This window comes from Macrosteles quadrilineatus, unplaced genomic scaffold (assembly GCF_028750875.1).
Source record: "Macrosteles quadrilineatus isolate MER2022 unplaced genomic scaffold, UCM_ALF_1.0 Scaffold_1__1_contigs__length_201487025, whole genome shotgun sequence".
Lineage (NCBI taxonomy): Eukaryota > Metazoa > Arthropoda > Insecta > Hemiptera > Cicadellidae > Macrosteles > Macrosteles quadrilineatus.
In genome coordinates, this window is record NW_026542594.1 from 65,675,228 (window position 1) to 65,690,673 (window position 15,446).

Consider the following 15,446-nt stretch of genomic DNA (forward strand, 5'->3'; position numbering starts at 1 on the left):
GTACCTCATTTTTTATAACCCTTTGTACATTCGACAAACTTATAAATGTCTACTACTATACAGTTAATGCTTGCTCCCTTGCGGTTTTGATAGATGTTGGTAACAGTATAATGGGAAATGGTGGCAAGCAGGCCTAGTAGTAAAGGGGGGACTTTGGTCCCCTACAACGCGGGGTCAGATCCTCCCAATCACTATATGATAATACCACGAATCTTAAGAAGAACCCATTTTCTTTCCTTCCATAGTTTTACAATATTACAACTATTTTCTTGATAGCCAAAATAATACAAACAATAACACAGCTTCTACAGATATTGCTGTAGCAACATGTGGTGTTTACCGTCCAGTGCTCCATTGCTAATAAAATAAATGGCATAATATTCAGCAGTGAATGACACTCCTCCCTTCTCCTGTATAAATTCAAAATTAACAACTGAAAATAAATTATTGCTGTTATACAGAATTATTCTGAACCAGTGTGGACGTTCGGTATCCAACTTTGGGAAACATCCAGTGAATCAAATCTTAACGTTGTCCAAAGATTCCAATCTAAAGTTCTAAGGCACATTCTCCAGGCACTATGGTTCATCAATATCAAAGTGCTTCACAGGGACAGTCGAATCCCAAAGACCAAAGAAGAAATTTCAAGGTTAAGTGCCGAATACTTGAAGATATTAGAAAGCCTACCTTGCTTTAAAGTTATTGGACAACAGCAACTGTGTATATATAGATTGAAAATATGCCATGTTTTGGACTTTAGTTATAGTTTTTAGAAATTTATGGACTTTAAACTTTGTAACAAAATATGGAAAGTTTTTTTTTCCTACAGTCACCCGACAAAGTTGGCTTCCTTGTATTGTTTATAGTACATAAAGCTGCTAATTGCTGCATATTTATACTTTGTCGTACGGTTTATACTTTGTCGTACGGTTTATACTTTGGCGTACGGTTTGTACTTTGGCGCACATCAGGATTCCAACGAAACAACACAAAACAGCCTGGTTCTATTATGCACGTAATCCATGTACGCTTGGAAATAGGTTGGCAACACTTAAAGATAATATTACTCTGAGCAGCTGATTGACTATTATAACTACGATTTAACCTGTCATTTCGTGTTTATAGTTTATGTTCTCTTTTCGGTATTTCTGAACTTTCTGGACTTTTCTTTTAAACGTTTTTTTAAAACATTCCTACGATTTTAATAAACAAGAAAATACCTTCAAAGAATTTTTTTTAGGCGCGGAAACCACTGCAAATTACAAAAATATACGGAACTATTTTCTTAAGCACATTGCTTGCCGAGGAAAAAATAGCGTAGTGATTTGGACCGGGGACTACTTTCTCTAGGGCACCTAGCTGAACCTAAAACGTGTTGTAGGTCTATATTGTTTGAAAGACTAATTATTTACCTATATGCTTTATAGTGACTGTAGGAAAAATACAGGGTGTTGAAAATGTCTGGAACCAACATTATATCTGGTGAGTGGTTAAAGAAAAACAACTGATATTTTGTATACGGATATACTATGGTTTTACCTATCTTTTGGTGCCTTATGAAATTTTTTACCACTTATAGGGAACGTCACGTAGCGCCACAAGTTTCATCTCAAAAGGACCACCCTAGCAAAAATGGCGACTGTTTGAAATTTAAAATTCAATTATTTTCAAAAACTTCCAACAGTCACCATTTTCGCTAGAGTGGTCCTTTTGAGATGGAACTTGTGGCTCCTTACTCAGAAAAAAATTGCCTTTAAAATGATGTATCATTTACCATAGGCTTCCATTAAAACTTTTTACTGCATCCTCCACAGGACGTTCCCTATAAGTGGTAAAAAATGTCATAAGGCACCAAAAGATAGGTAAAACCATAGTATATCCGTACACAAAATATCAGTTGTATTTCTTTAACCACTCACCAGATATAATGCTGGTTCCAGACATTTTCAACACCCTGTATAATGTGTAACTTGAGTGCAAAAGGCCTTTGCTGCACTCGAGATCAAGTAAACGTTGCTCTCGTGTGCAGCAAAGTGCCACTTTTCTCACTAATTACACAAATAACTATTTTTGGATAAAGACTAACTAACTGTATTTAAATTGTATCATATCTGCTTGATGTTCAATTTTGTCAAACCAAACAGGTGTAAATTAAATAAAATGTTATATGAAAAAAATTCTATTGTTTAGGTACAGTGGTAGAACATTATGGTTATGGTAGATGTGTTATACTATAGCATACAAGTACCGTAACTGTAATAAGCATTTCATACTTATACACCATACCCGTATCGTACGAAGGATGGGTAATCTGCTAGTAAAATATAAAAATATATAAGCCTATTATATTCTTTTGCCTATCATATCATTTCAATACTTGCTACTTTTCTACTTTCACTTAAAAAAAAATGTACCTTAAATCTTTAGAAAAGAAACTGAAATTGCCCAAAATAAACAGTATCAGCAATATGACACAGACTTTCTCCCATAAGCTTGTCAACCTTTAACATGGGTAAGCGGTGGGAGTAACTATGATATTTTATAGTGAAAATAACAAAAGTTGCAATCACTTTTGAACCGTAATTGTTTCAGCAATTTGCACAAGTTATTCACAAATTGCACTGTTTTGTCTGGAATTAAAAGGGCCATAACACGTTAGTTTTAATCAAAACCAGCTGTTTTCCTCAATTCCAATAGATTTTTCTATTTTATGGGGTTTTATAGGAAAATAACATAAGTAACAATAAATTATCAACAGAAATTTTCACGGAAATGGGGTTTGTACCATTTTGTTCAAAAGTACTACACTATGACATACAAAATGTTTATCAAAATTGTAAGGGTCATTTTTGAGAAAATATGATTTTTCCGTTTTTATGGGGAGGGGGCCGGACATAGCTCAGCGGCTCTCGGCCGTGAGCGTCAATTTAACATGGAGCGCAACTTAAAATTCCCGGTTTTCAGGACTATGTAGGCTTCTAAAATTTTTTTAAGAAACACAAAGCATAGAAAATATAAATAGTAATCAAGCTATTAACTATAAAAGTTACAATTCTGCTGCATAACCTTAATATCAGAAAAAGTAATTACTTCATTTCCCATAAGGATTTGATATTATTTTCTTCTTGATTATAAAATCACTGATTCGGTAAAAAAATATTAATCAAACGCCGTATTAAAGAGCATCTTTCCCTTAATGATTGTACTTTTACAAAAAGCAGTATTTCTATCTCCAACATTTTATTTTATATATTTGTTTTTAAATGCTTGCAAATTAGTCTTGATTGCCGACCGAGTTCTAGTTCGACGATGTCCCGACTGATGGCAGCAACGTCGTTCATATATCCCTTTCCGTTTTCTAGCAGGCCCGCCTTGTACGATTCAATTCAAACAGGCCACGTTTCTTCAACATATGGTTATACTGTATCCCCGAACTATTGAAACGATTAGCAAGAATTATTTTGTTTGTAATATTTATATAGGGCATCTAGAAATAAAATGTTCTTGAGAAAAAGAAATGTATTGATATATTGGAATAAATTAGATATGTGGATCAAACTACATAGTAAAACAAAGTTCAGTGCGACTAGAGTCTGCATATAAATAGGCTAGCTCAGTGTAATGCGATTAAACCTTCCTGGAACCATGTCGACCCTCTCGACCAGGGCTGCAATGTTGCCGAGCAAGCTAGTGACTCACGCATTATCCTGGAACTTTGTTGTCCCGTTAGCTTCTTTTGTAATCTGCATAGACCAAGTCCCGAATAGTCAGTTGCATTGTGCTGTTTGCCTCCGTCTAACAACTGAGTATTGGACCGGCTATTTTCTGTTCGGCTTTCCGTGTGACGTGTGTTTGCAGTCTATAACCTAGTAGTTTGTACAGTTACAATTACCTTTTTTGACAGACTAAGTTAGCTCGGTAGGTTTATTTTTAAGTTTTATTTGATACGTAGGCCTATACGTTTTTACTACGGTTGTTAGCGTTGTTACTCGTTAAGTGTTATCTGCACAATGGGTAAAACTCGACCACCTTTGTCAAAAAAGAAGAAAAAGCGAAGACTTGGAGCAGGATTACAACGGTTTTTCGAAGAGAGAAGGTAAACCTCATTAAATTATGTTGTTTCTTGTAGAAAATGGACACAATGCTGGATTGCAGACAAGACTTACACTGTGTAATTTAAAATTTAAACATGAAATAGTATATGTTTTAATACTGTGTATTAATTATCGAAAATTCATTATAACATCTGTATATTATTACAACAGTATATTTTGTACCTAGTGCTGAAAATCCTTTCAGCCCGTGGTACGTTGGCTATTTTTACCAACAATTTACACAAATTTTGCCCCTTTCTTGCTGCGATGACAGCTGGCATTTCGAACCTATACAACAATACGTAGCTTTAGAGTCCAATGGCTAAAAACATCGTAGTGTGGTGAAATTCCAAGGGTGTAGAAATTTAACTCGTATCAAGTAAGTAGGCTGAATATTTAGTAGGCCTATATGATTAATTGCAATATTTTAACTTGATATGTAATGGTTAAAATATACCTCGTCAGACAATCCTTAACATGTAACATGTATTTACGTGTTAAGGATTGTCGTCGAGGTATGTTTTAACCATTATGTCATACTAGCTGTTACCCACGGGCTTCAACCAGTTTGACTTCATAAGTAGCCTATTATAAAAAAACTATTGATTGGTTAAGTTAAGCTGAAATAAACATAACAGAATACAGCATTACAAACAAATAATCACAATAGATTTTAATAAGGTAATAAATTGAAAGAATAACATACAAATAAGAACAGCTGAGGTATTTTTAACATTAAGTATATGGAAAGTTCCCTTTGGAAAACAATTATGACCTTAAAGGGCAATTTATGAAAAAATGGATAATTTTGCGCAAGGTTTCTCGTCATGATGAACATTTTTAGTATATGTTATATTTATATTATATAATATATTATAGTATATGTTATATTATATTATATACATGTTATATTTATTGAAATTTTATTGCTGAAAAATCTAATTGTTTGCATATAATTTGAGTTTGTTGTTATCATTCGAAATATCTACCAATTCACAAATGATCACGTTGCCTATATGAACGTAATATATTGTTGGTTTTTAAATTTGTTTACTATGATATATGTGTATATCATAAATTCGTAATTTAACATGTTATATTTTTTGAAATTTTACTACTAAAAAATCAAATTGTTTGCATATAATTTGAGTTTGTTTTTATCAATCAAAATATCTACTAATTCTCAAATAATCTCGTTGCCTATATGGACGTAATATATTGTTGGTTGTTCAAAATGTTATCACTATTATATATGTATATATACTAAATTCCTAACTAAACATGTTATATTTATTGAAATTTTATTGCTTAAAATTCTAATTGTTTGCATATAATTTGAGTTTGTTTTTATAAATCAAAATATATACTAATTCTTAAATAATCATTGCCTATATGGACGTAATATATTGTTGGTTGTTCAAAAATATTTCACTTTGATATATGTAGGCTATATATACTAAATTCCTTATTATATATGTTCTATTTTTTGAAATGTTATTACTAAGTAGTTGTATATGAATTGTTTGCATATGATTTGAGTTAATTTATATTGAGTTTGAATTATAATAGTCACTTTGGTGGTCACAATGTCTGGGTTGTTTGATTCTTTGGAAGAAAGAAACAAACTGTGACAATTTAATTGAGCTTTTTTGTACGTGTTTACGTTAACTTTGAGAACGAGCGAATTACATTCCCTGGTGTTAAAATGTTATTTGTCTTTTATTGATTTTATAAAGAGCTTCATACCTTGTATAAGTCTGAAATTAGAAATATAATTTATTTTGAAGCTAGACCTAATAATAATGTTGAGTCTGATGTGAAATTTTGATACAAAAATGTAAGTAACAATAAAATACTCGATGCATTCAAAATTGTATATTATGATTTATAAGTTTTATTTTTGTGAGTAAAACCATTACGCCTTACTTGAGTACTTTACTTTGCCCTCATATTACTTTACTTGTTTACTAAATGTTATTTTTGCAAGCCGTTTGTTCCATTGTTAGATAATTTATCCGTTGCTTCTAAAAGCCTGTTTGTAGTATTACAGCTTATCTCATTAGTTCACGTGCTCCTATTGACTTATATTTTACATGTCTATCAAAATAATTGTTGGTACAGGATCAAATGTAAACTGTATTATATGTTTAAATGAATTAATATTGTTGTGTCATCAAGAGATGAACTTCTGTTAAAACAAAAACAAACTGTGCAATTATTCTACGATAATTGGGCTTACACAAAAACTGACAATACCATAACGCAATAGTAACCAGCTATAGCGCGAATGGTTGTCGAGTTCCTCAGCGCCCACACTACTCTGCCTTGTCGAAACTTTCGCTAGTTTTATTGTGTCAGCCCGAGTGGTCCTGACCCTTGGGGTAAACAACCCTACGTTTTTTGCCCTTCCTGAACGACCGGTCCGCCATTACGCCAAGATGGGATGAAAAACAAAATTGAAAAACAAGATTGGATGGGACCCAAAACAGATCTGAAACTCAAACATTTTGACGAAAACGATACTTTCCCCATATAGGCTACTATGTATAGGGGGAGAAAGTAAAAAGTAACAATCAAACTGTGACTGTCATATGAGCTAGTAACAAGAAACAATAAGCTTTTATTTCAGGTAAAACCTCTTGGACTATACTACCAAAATTGACAGGTGTGATTAGCCTATATTGCTTCAATCTTATGAGATAATAGGAATTTTTTGAAATATTATATGGAAACTATTCTACTTTTCAAATAATGATATTTAATCTAAAATCTTATTAAAGAATTTATAAAAAAAATTTTGTTGTGTCATTTTTGGGTTTCTTACATTCAGGATTCAGAAACAAAACACATAAATAGATTAATTATTTTATTACAAAAACTCCAAAAGTACTTTTAAAACAAAGTACTGTTGGATTGAACTATTTACAAATTACGCTTTGCTCGCAAAGGACAACTAAATACCTATGATAAACCTAACAGTTTGAGATCACTTGAATAAACATCCAAAGTAACAAACATAATATATATATATAACATCATATAATATTCATCTCATAACAATTTACAAACAAAATATTTTAACAGCCATCTTGTCTTGTTCTTACATATGCATCAACATATTTGGCACTTAAATAAGAAACAAAATGCCAACTATAACAGTAATACTGAACAACATCACAAGCTCATCATTAGTCATAATCTAATATTGTCACAGAAATAATTCTTACAAATTTATTGAGATTTATCAGAAGATCCAGCTTATCATAGATGTACATTTACATAATTAATTACATTTTTGTTAAACCAAGGAAATAAAATTCTAATTTTACATGCTTACGAAACAAAAGATAATTTACAAAGATATCTAATTTTCTTTAATAATATCAGGTACTGATTTATATTTGAGAAATTAGGTCACTACTATGACTTGGGTTTAAACCTAGACATGTAAAAATCACAATCTGTGCAATAGATGGCCGGATGTTGCACTTGTTTCTTACGACATAAGTTGCAAGGATTGCTCCTCAAGTGAGAAACTCCAGACGGTTGAATCGTCCTGTCAGGAATCTTCCCAGCAGCCTCTAGTTGCTTTGGATGGGGAGGTGGCTGATAAGGAGACTGCCTAGTAGTGGATCCTGTGTTGTACTGTTGGTTAGGATGTTGAGATTGATTGTTTGCTAACTGAGAATTTGGAGATTGTGTGTTTTGACTATAAAAGGGTTGTTGAAATTGGTAACCATTTGTCTGCTGGTGTTGTGAATGTCCATTGAGTTGAGGCTGATGGTTTGTTTGCAGGGAGTGACTGGAAGTAGGCACATGATGATAAACACTTTGGTTGTTTTGTTGTTGAGGGTGGTAGGGGGGATACTGATAAACCTGATTTCCCATTGCAGGGTTTACTTGTCCTTGGCCATTTATATGATTTTGAGATAGTTGACTGTGCCCGTGTACTTGGGAGTTTTGCTGCGACAATGCACCTTGAGTCTGGTCATGAAAATTGTTTGGATGGGGAACCCTCTGATATATTTCTGACCTAGAAGAAGGCGTGGATCCTTCCTTTTTAGGAGGTGGTGGATGCTGGTACTCTGGTGGAGGCAAGTCTTGTTGGTACATGGCTTGAGGCCTAGCTCTGACTGTGGTGTGTTGGTGAACCGGTGGGTTGCTGACAAATCTTGTATTTTGTTCAGCAGGCATATTGAACTGATTTCTTAAGGATCCATTTTGAACTTGATTGAAAGGAGGGTGGACGTAGCGGTTTTCCCCTTGAGGAGCAACTGAGCTATCTTTGTATTGCTGCGTGTTTAATGGTGCACTCACTTTTCTATTGTCAAGACTGTGACTGTTAGCAAACTGTTGATGATTCGACTGTCTACTCATCATAGGCGACTGCTGTGGGAGGCCGTTCTGGGGCAAAGACATTTGAGATACAGTTTGTGCAGATCTACTACTATTTGGATTATTTTGAAGATGAGGGACGTGTTGGTAAGGTGAGTTCATTACCGATTGACTTTGATTAACAGGCACCTGTTGATAGGGGGAAGAAACAGGAGTTTGTGCTGATTGTTGTAATGTAGGGTAATCAGCTGATGCAACATAGCGATGTTCGTTATGAGATTGCTCTGATTGGTTCATTTGTGGGTTCGGAGGGTATGAAAACTGAGTGGGATTCAAATGAGGACTTGACTGCATTTGATAGCTTGGAGATAGATGAGCTTGGGCAGAATATTGTGGGGAATAGCTCTGATTAGTTTGTAAATTTTGATGATAAATTTGCTGATTGTTTTGAGGAGGTTGTTGATATATTGGATGATTATTTTGTTGTGTCTGGTGATTATTGTGTTGATAATGTTGAAGAGTAGGTGATTTTGGTCCTGGAATCTGACTCATGATTGGCCTAGACAAAACCGGTGACTGCTGCACGGACCTTAATCCTGATGGTTGCTGAACTTGATTTAACCTGCTTACGTTGGCATGATGATCGTAATGGTTAGGTTCATTGCTACTGCTGTTATTTACTGAATACTGCATATTACTGTCGTTCATAGTGGGTGTTGAAATAGTAGTAGGAACGTTTCCCTGATATGTAAAGCGGTCTGAATTCATCCCAGCACTTGATGTGTTGTTCAATTTGTCGTTTGAATTTGAAATGGAAGCATTTTTAGGCACTAATTCATGGCAGTTCTTCTGAACGAGAGGTGCAGAAAGATCATGGTTCCTTTGACCATAGTTAGCAGAATCATTTCGTTTCAATGGAATAACTGATTGAATGGTAGTTTCTCTTACTTCTTGAGGAGTATCTTTGTGGAGTACAGAACGAAGGACTCTTTCCAATATAGGATTTGGTATGTAACTGTCGATTTCATCCTCGTCAGCTGTTGCTACCAACACAACTTGCTCACAAAACGTTACATTTTTCTTTTTCCCAGATTTTCTCCTAGGTTCATGGTTATCAAAATGCTGTTTGGAAAGACTTTGATTGCTACTAGACAAAGATGTATCTTTTCCAAGTTCTTTACATAGGCTACTGTCTCTACTGATATCAAATCCATTCATATGCGCTGTAATCAAACTAGAGTCATATGTCAAGGAGTTTATCATTGTATTATTATTTACCTGGGCATCATATGATATAGAATCGATTGGGCTCTCTAGAGAGGTTTTGTTCATTAGCTGTTGAACAGTTTCGGAATCTTTTCCAATTTTTATGTTTTCAAATCTTGATTTTAAATCTTTTACTGAAGCCATTTGCTGGTTACCTGCTGCAACATCATTCAAACCATTTTGTGGAGTTAATCGGTCTCTTGATTCATAGTGTTGAATAGAATCAATTGATTTTGTTGGGGTGGAAATTCGTGATCCACTGCTTACTGGACTTTCAGATTTACTATGTTGAGTGTAGCCATTCTTCCCTTTCAGAGCTGCTTGTTTGGCTTGAAGTTCTCTTAACCAAGTTTCACCACCAACAGCTCTGGCAGCCTCATAAGACTCTGCAGCAGCTGCAGCTTTGGCCTCGTTTTCAGCTAATATTTGAAGTCTCTTTTGCTGAACTTGGACTAACAAACTTGCAGGGGATGGAGGTCTAACAGAGCTTTGATCTACGTCTTGTGTAATGACTTCCGGTGGTGGTGGGGGGAAATCTTCACTGGCTTGGCGGGAATGAGCCACTGAATTGAGTGGAGAAGGATAAGGAGGCAGTGGAAACCCATTAGCATCACAAGGTACACCACTGTCTACTTCATCCCTTGCTGCTAATGGCGATTGTTCTTGGTGTACCTGAGCAGTTGTAACAACTGTATTAGACTGATTGGAACCTTGGAGAAGATAACCACCATTAGCATAAGTCACTGATTCTATCTTTTTAGTATCATTATATGAAGAGGCAGGTATGTATGGTAGTGACTGAGGTTCACGGCACCATTCACCAGTTCTTTCATTCTTAAGATTTTGTTTTGAATCATCAGAAGGGAGAGGAAATGGAGGTCTGTCAGACTTACTTAATTGAGAAGTTGTCCTCAAAGGTGGAGGAGGAGGAATCTTAGCCATTTGAAGGACTTTACTTCCATGGAAACTTTTCCTCATTAGCTTACTTCTTTCGAGATTTGGGTTGCCTGAGAACTCTAAATGTCCTTCTGATAAATAACCACTCAGTCCCATGGTCTTTTCTGTTTTCGACCCTACACTTGAATCGTCCTTAGTCAATGTTTTTGGATCATCTTTCATCACATTTTTAGGAGATACCTCGTCTTCTCTCAAGTCAGGCATGCTACGATTTTTCCTTTTAATTAAACCTCCCATGAGTAGTTTCCTTCTTATTTTATGTTGTTTCTTGTTCTGTTTTGGCTCTTCAACTTTTGTTTGTTTCTTGACTTCCTTTGACAAAGAGTTAGATACAAACTCTTTTTCCTTGGCTGTCTTATTGTTCCTCTCTTCACTTCTTGCTCGCTTTTCGCCATCCTTCTTTCCACTAAGTTTCGATCTACTGGAATACAGGCTCCTCCCTGGGCGATCATACATGAGGTACTCTTCATCTTCAACAGTTGTTTTTGTCTTTGTGGCACGTGAAAGAAGACCTTTCTTACTCTTGGGCAGGGTGGCATATATTTCAATATTCTTCGGAGCAGGCCGCTCTATAGTTATTACTGATGGTTCGCGTTGAATGTTCTTCGAGGATTGAGATGATAGAGGCATCGTATTAACAAGTAGCTCTCTGCTGTTCTGGCGAGAATGGTTGCCTTTATCTCTGGAGTTCTGTCTTGAATGGGATCCTGTCGAGCCACGGTTGCTACAGCCACTGCCTTCCCTGCTGTGTCTTCCTTCTGGATCTAAAACACAAAAGACATGTGTTATCTAATCGCGTCAAACATATAAATCACCACAAGACACAGGTGCTCAAATTGCACATATTAATAGGGTTCAAAACTTGTTTCAGAAGAAGAAGGAAATATCCTTTTTAATATTTTAAAAATTAAGTTTGTGTAAGACGATTTGGTCCGTGAAAACAACTACTAATTTACATTTAAATAAATTAAATTTTATATCTAAACCTTAAAATAAAGAGTAATTTTCCTACCACAATCAGGTTACAATTTTCAAAAAGTAGCACATCTATATATTTAATTTTGTAAGCGAATCGGTCCCCACAAAATATCTTGAGCTCGGTAAAAGGTACATGGCTGTTGAGGATTCATTTGAAAGCTTAAGGTCCAAGGACGTTAAGAAAAGTATCAGAAGTGTAAAAAATTACCACTGCTCTGTCCCACAGGCCGTCAAAAGATCCGGTCATTTTCTAATGGAAGTACTGCAACAGTGTTTCTATTTAAGCTGTTTTAAACATACCAGCTGATGTAAACCTTGCACATTTGTATGTTTTAAGTTAGTGTTCTGTTTTTAGGTTAGAATGGTAACGCAGTGCTGAAATGTATCGTGTTGAGGGAAGACTGCGTATAAATGTGTAAAAAAGTGTGTATTTCTTTTAAATTTGTATACATAACTATAAAGCAGCAATTGCTGCTGTGGTCCCCTAGTTCATTTTAAAATCCATTTTTTTAAACTGGTTTGTTACTTGTTTACAATCTAACTGTGATTAAACAATCAACTGAGCGATCAGCTGTTACATTACAATTCATAATTAAAACGTTATAAAGAGAGTTAATCAGCAACATTGAATCTTTGAAAGTGAACTCTAGTAAAAATCGAACATATTGTAAAATTTGGTTAAGTAAGACAACTGGAAGAGGGATGTTACAGAGAAAACTGTCCCTATATAAAGTATATAGATAGATTTAGTTATTCCTTATAATTGTTAGGGATTAGATTATTTAATTAAACTTCAAGTATAGAATACATTAGTAGGGAACTTGAATAGACTTAATATGCAAAAATACTCATGTAAGTAATTTTTAACCATATTCTCAACCAGTAAAAATTCAATAGATATTAACAAAGAAAAATAACAGAGAAAAGATTTCTTTGGGATATTTTTGGTACCTCTCTTTCTGTATAATATCCATCAATTCTAAAAGTCAAGAACCACGTAAAAAAATAGCACAGTACAAGCTTAGCAATGTAAAAGGATATAATTAATAACAATCCAAAGAAAAATAAGTCTTTTCAAATACACTACAAAAGGGATATGTTTCTACTGAACCATTTTGTACTGTGTCAGTGTCAGATGTACTTAGGAATGAGGAACTACATTACCGATTGCCTGGACATAAATATTCTACAACATTCCAAACAAAACTAAGTGAGTATTGTCAATGAGTAATAATTGTTGCTAATAATGTACGTTTGCATCATTACAATAGCCCTTACGTTTGTTGGGTTCCTCCAGTTTCTTGTGCAAGGAGCGTGCACGCATGATGCAGGTGTTGTGTTTCATACGGGCCGCGCTGGCCGTCTGAGGGTTGCTGTAGGGAGCGTCCATGGCCGCACGGGCCTTGTATGCAGCTGCATTACACAGAGACAGAGCAGTGACGAGGTCCTCAGCGGCTTCCGAGCGACCCAGCAACTCCTCCGCCTCAGCACACAACCTCTCACAGTCATCTGTAGCAAAACACAACACTCAGACATAACCTTAGGGGATAGATTACTATAGTGATAGGAGTTTTAACTAAATATCTTTTATAACAAGCCAATTAGGGTACCAGTAGTTTTAGATAATGACAACCAATTCATTCACAGGACTTGATTAATGGCCAGATTGCATACTGATAGGAGTCCATTTTCAATGGTGAGACATTTAAATACAAAATATAGATTCCTTTCAGTTTGGCTTGGTTAAAGAGTGCCTATTTGACAGAAATTGATAATTGTTGTAGGCACACTTTGATAGAGACTCAAATTCCATACGTCCATTTTTCTTCCAAAACTAACTTCGTACGTAGGAATGGGATATCTACTTCTATCATTAGTAATAACTCGTGTTTAAGTTAAAACTCGTTGTTAATGGTGACACTTAGCACTAAACTTAGGATAGAGCCAACATATTATCAAATTATAATTGATCCACTGCTTCTCTTTGTAAGGGGCATTTAGAAAATACTAACAAACATGTTTTATGGCTTTACACCTTGAAACAAGAATGCAGCCCTTAAAATAATTCTTTTACAATTTTCCTTGTTCAATAATTGGACTTTTACATTTATAGATTGTTTCTAGTATAGCGCTTACCTGTGCAAGAAGGCTTGTTTGAGCCATACTGTGAGTGGCCGACATGCAGTCCTCCTATTGGCGAGTGATGCCCTTCAGGTATCTGAGCCAACTGCAACACAATGTTGTCATGTAATGAACCTCTCTACTCTAGATATCATATAGTCAATTCTAGAATGTATCTCATCAGGTATAAAGTTTTGAAAAACTGCTACAATAAGTGAACAAAAATTAAACTTCTGCTATTTGTTAGCAGGATTTGTTAAGGAACAAATGTGTGTAGAATAAGGTACACATCACTATCCTGGTAATGATGGCTGTAGATCTGTAGTTAAGTTTTACTGGTATTGATGATATAAATTAACACAATTAGTGTTACCAGACATGAAAGTACAAGGAAGCATTTGAATAAAAAATCCTAATTTGCCAAATTTAATGATCTGAAAGCTTAATCTTCATAAAATAGTTGTTACAGCTAAAAAAAACAGCATTTTGATTAGTATAAAATACTAGAGTAAATTCTAATGTTGATACCACTATATTATCAAAACTATTAAATTGAATAAAATAATTAAAGCATTCAAAGAGTGGTAATTTATAAATAAAGCTTAGCAATGAAAGGTACTAGTTTTGAACATAAGTGATACCTGGAGGTTGTGCTTCAGAGTCTGCTGCAGAGGAAGGCTATCATTGGAGGAGAGAGAATAAGAGTCGTACCCTTGATCACACGGACCATCTGGCTGCATCTTCCCTCTGAAACATAACCACTTGTAAACATTGGCTACTATGTTTACTGTCATCATAAATATATTTCTTGGTCACATGTTTTTCACAAAAGCAAACTTAATAGAACAAAAATGTGCACAACCATAGAATATGTCAATGTCACAGACACTATTTTCTACCAAGAGGGATGTTTGAGTTGGGGAGAGGGAGGTCCTCAGTGTACCCAACTAATTCAGTTTTCTGCATCCAATATTAACCAAGAAATCTGTTTAAATACAAACTTTAATTCAATTCACTCACAAAAATCAATCAATTATCTGGGAATTGATATTGATTCACAATTAAATTGGCAAAATCACATTAAAAACCTATCAAAAAGACTACGTTCAGCAAAATTTGTTCTTACGATAATCAGGGATACTACTAATTTAAAAACACAAATAGCAGTATATCATGCATATTTTTCATCGATTATGAATTATGGAATTACTGTATGGGGCTCATCAAGTCAGGCCAAAAAAATATTTGTTCTTCAAAAGAGAGCAGTACGAATAATGGCCAGAGTTCCCAATAGAACACATTGTAAAGATTTATTTATTCAGTTTAAAATTTTGACCTTTGCTCTTATTCAAATTGACAAATTGGCATTAATGGTTAAAAGTGATTTCGATACATTCATGGACTGTCAACCATCTCATACACATAACACAAGATTCAAAAATATTATAAAACCAATTCAACATAGGCTTAAAATATTTCATTTATCTCCTCAGTATATAGGGCCAAAAGTTTACAATAAACTACCTGCTCGGATAAAAAACATTGCCTCAGTTTCTAAATTGAAATCATCTTTAACCCTTTGAGTGCCAACGTCCGGGGAACCGTCGTTTTAAAACGAGCCAAAAGTGCCGACGTCCGGCCGACCGGACGTTTTTAGAACGAGCCAAAAGTGCCAACGTCCGGCCGACCGGACGT

The 15,446-nt window shown here is 34.9% G+C and overlaps 1 protein-coding gene across 2 annotated transcripts in view; it reads right to left on the reverse strand.

The window, feature by feature from the left end:
* Positions 1-6,958: 6,958 nt before the first annotated feature.
* LOC128983429 (uncharacterized) overlaps positions 6,959-15,446 on the reverse strand; it is a 97,985-nt gene continuing 89,497 nt past the window's right edge. For both annotated transcript variants that reach the window (XM_054402717.1, XM_054402718.1), the window contains 4 exons: positions 14,393-14,498; positions 13,767-13,857; positions 12,909-13,139; positions 6,959-11,416 (listed from right to left, as the gene is read on the reverse strand). In XM_054402717.1, coding sequence (XP_054258692.1) covers positions 7,515-11,416; positions 12,909-13,139; positions 13,767-13,857; positions 14,393-14,498 — 4,330 coding nt within the window. In that variant the 3' untranslated portion in view covers positions 6,959-7,514. The remainder of the gene's footprint in view (positions 11,417-12,908; positions 13,140-13,766; positions 13,858-14,392; positions 14,499-15,446) is intronic.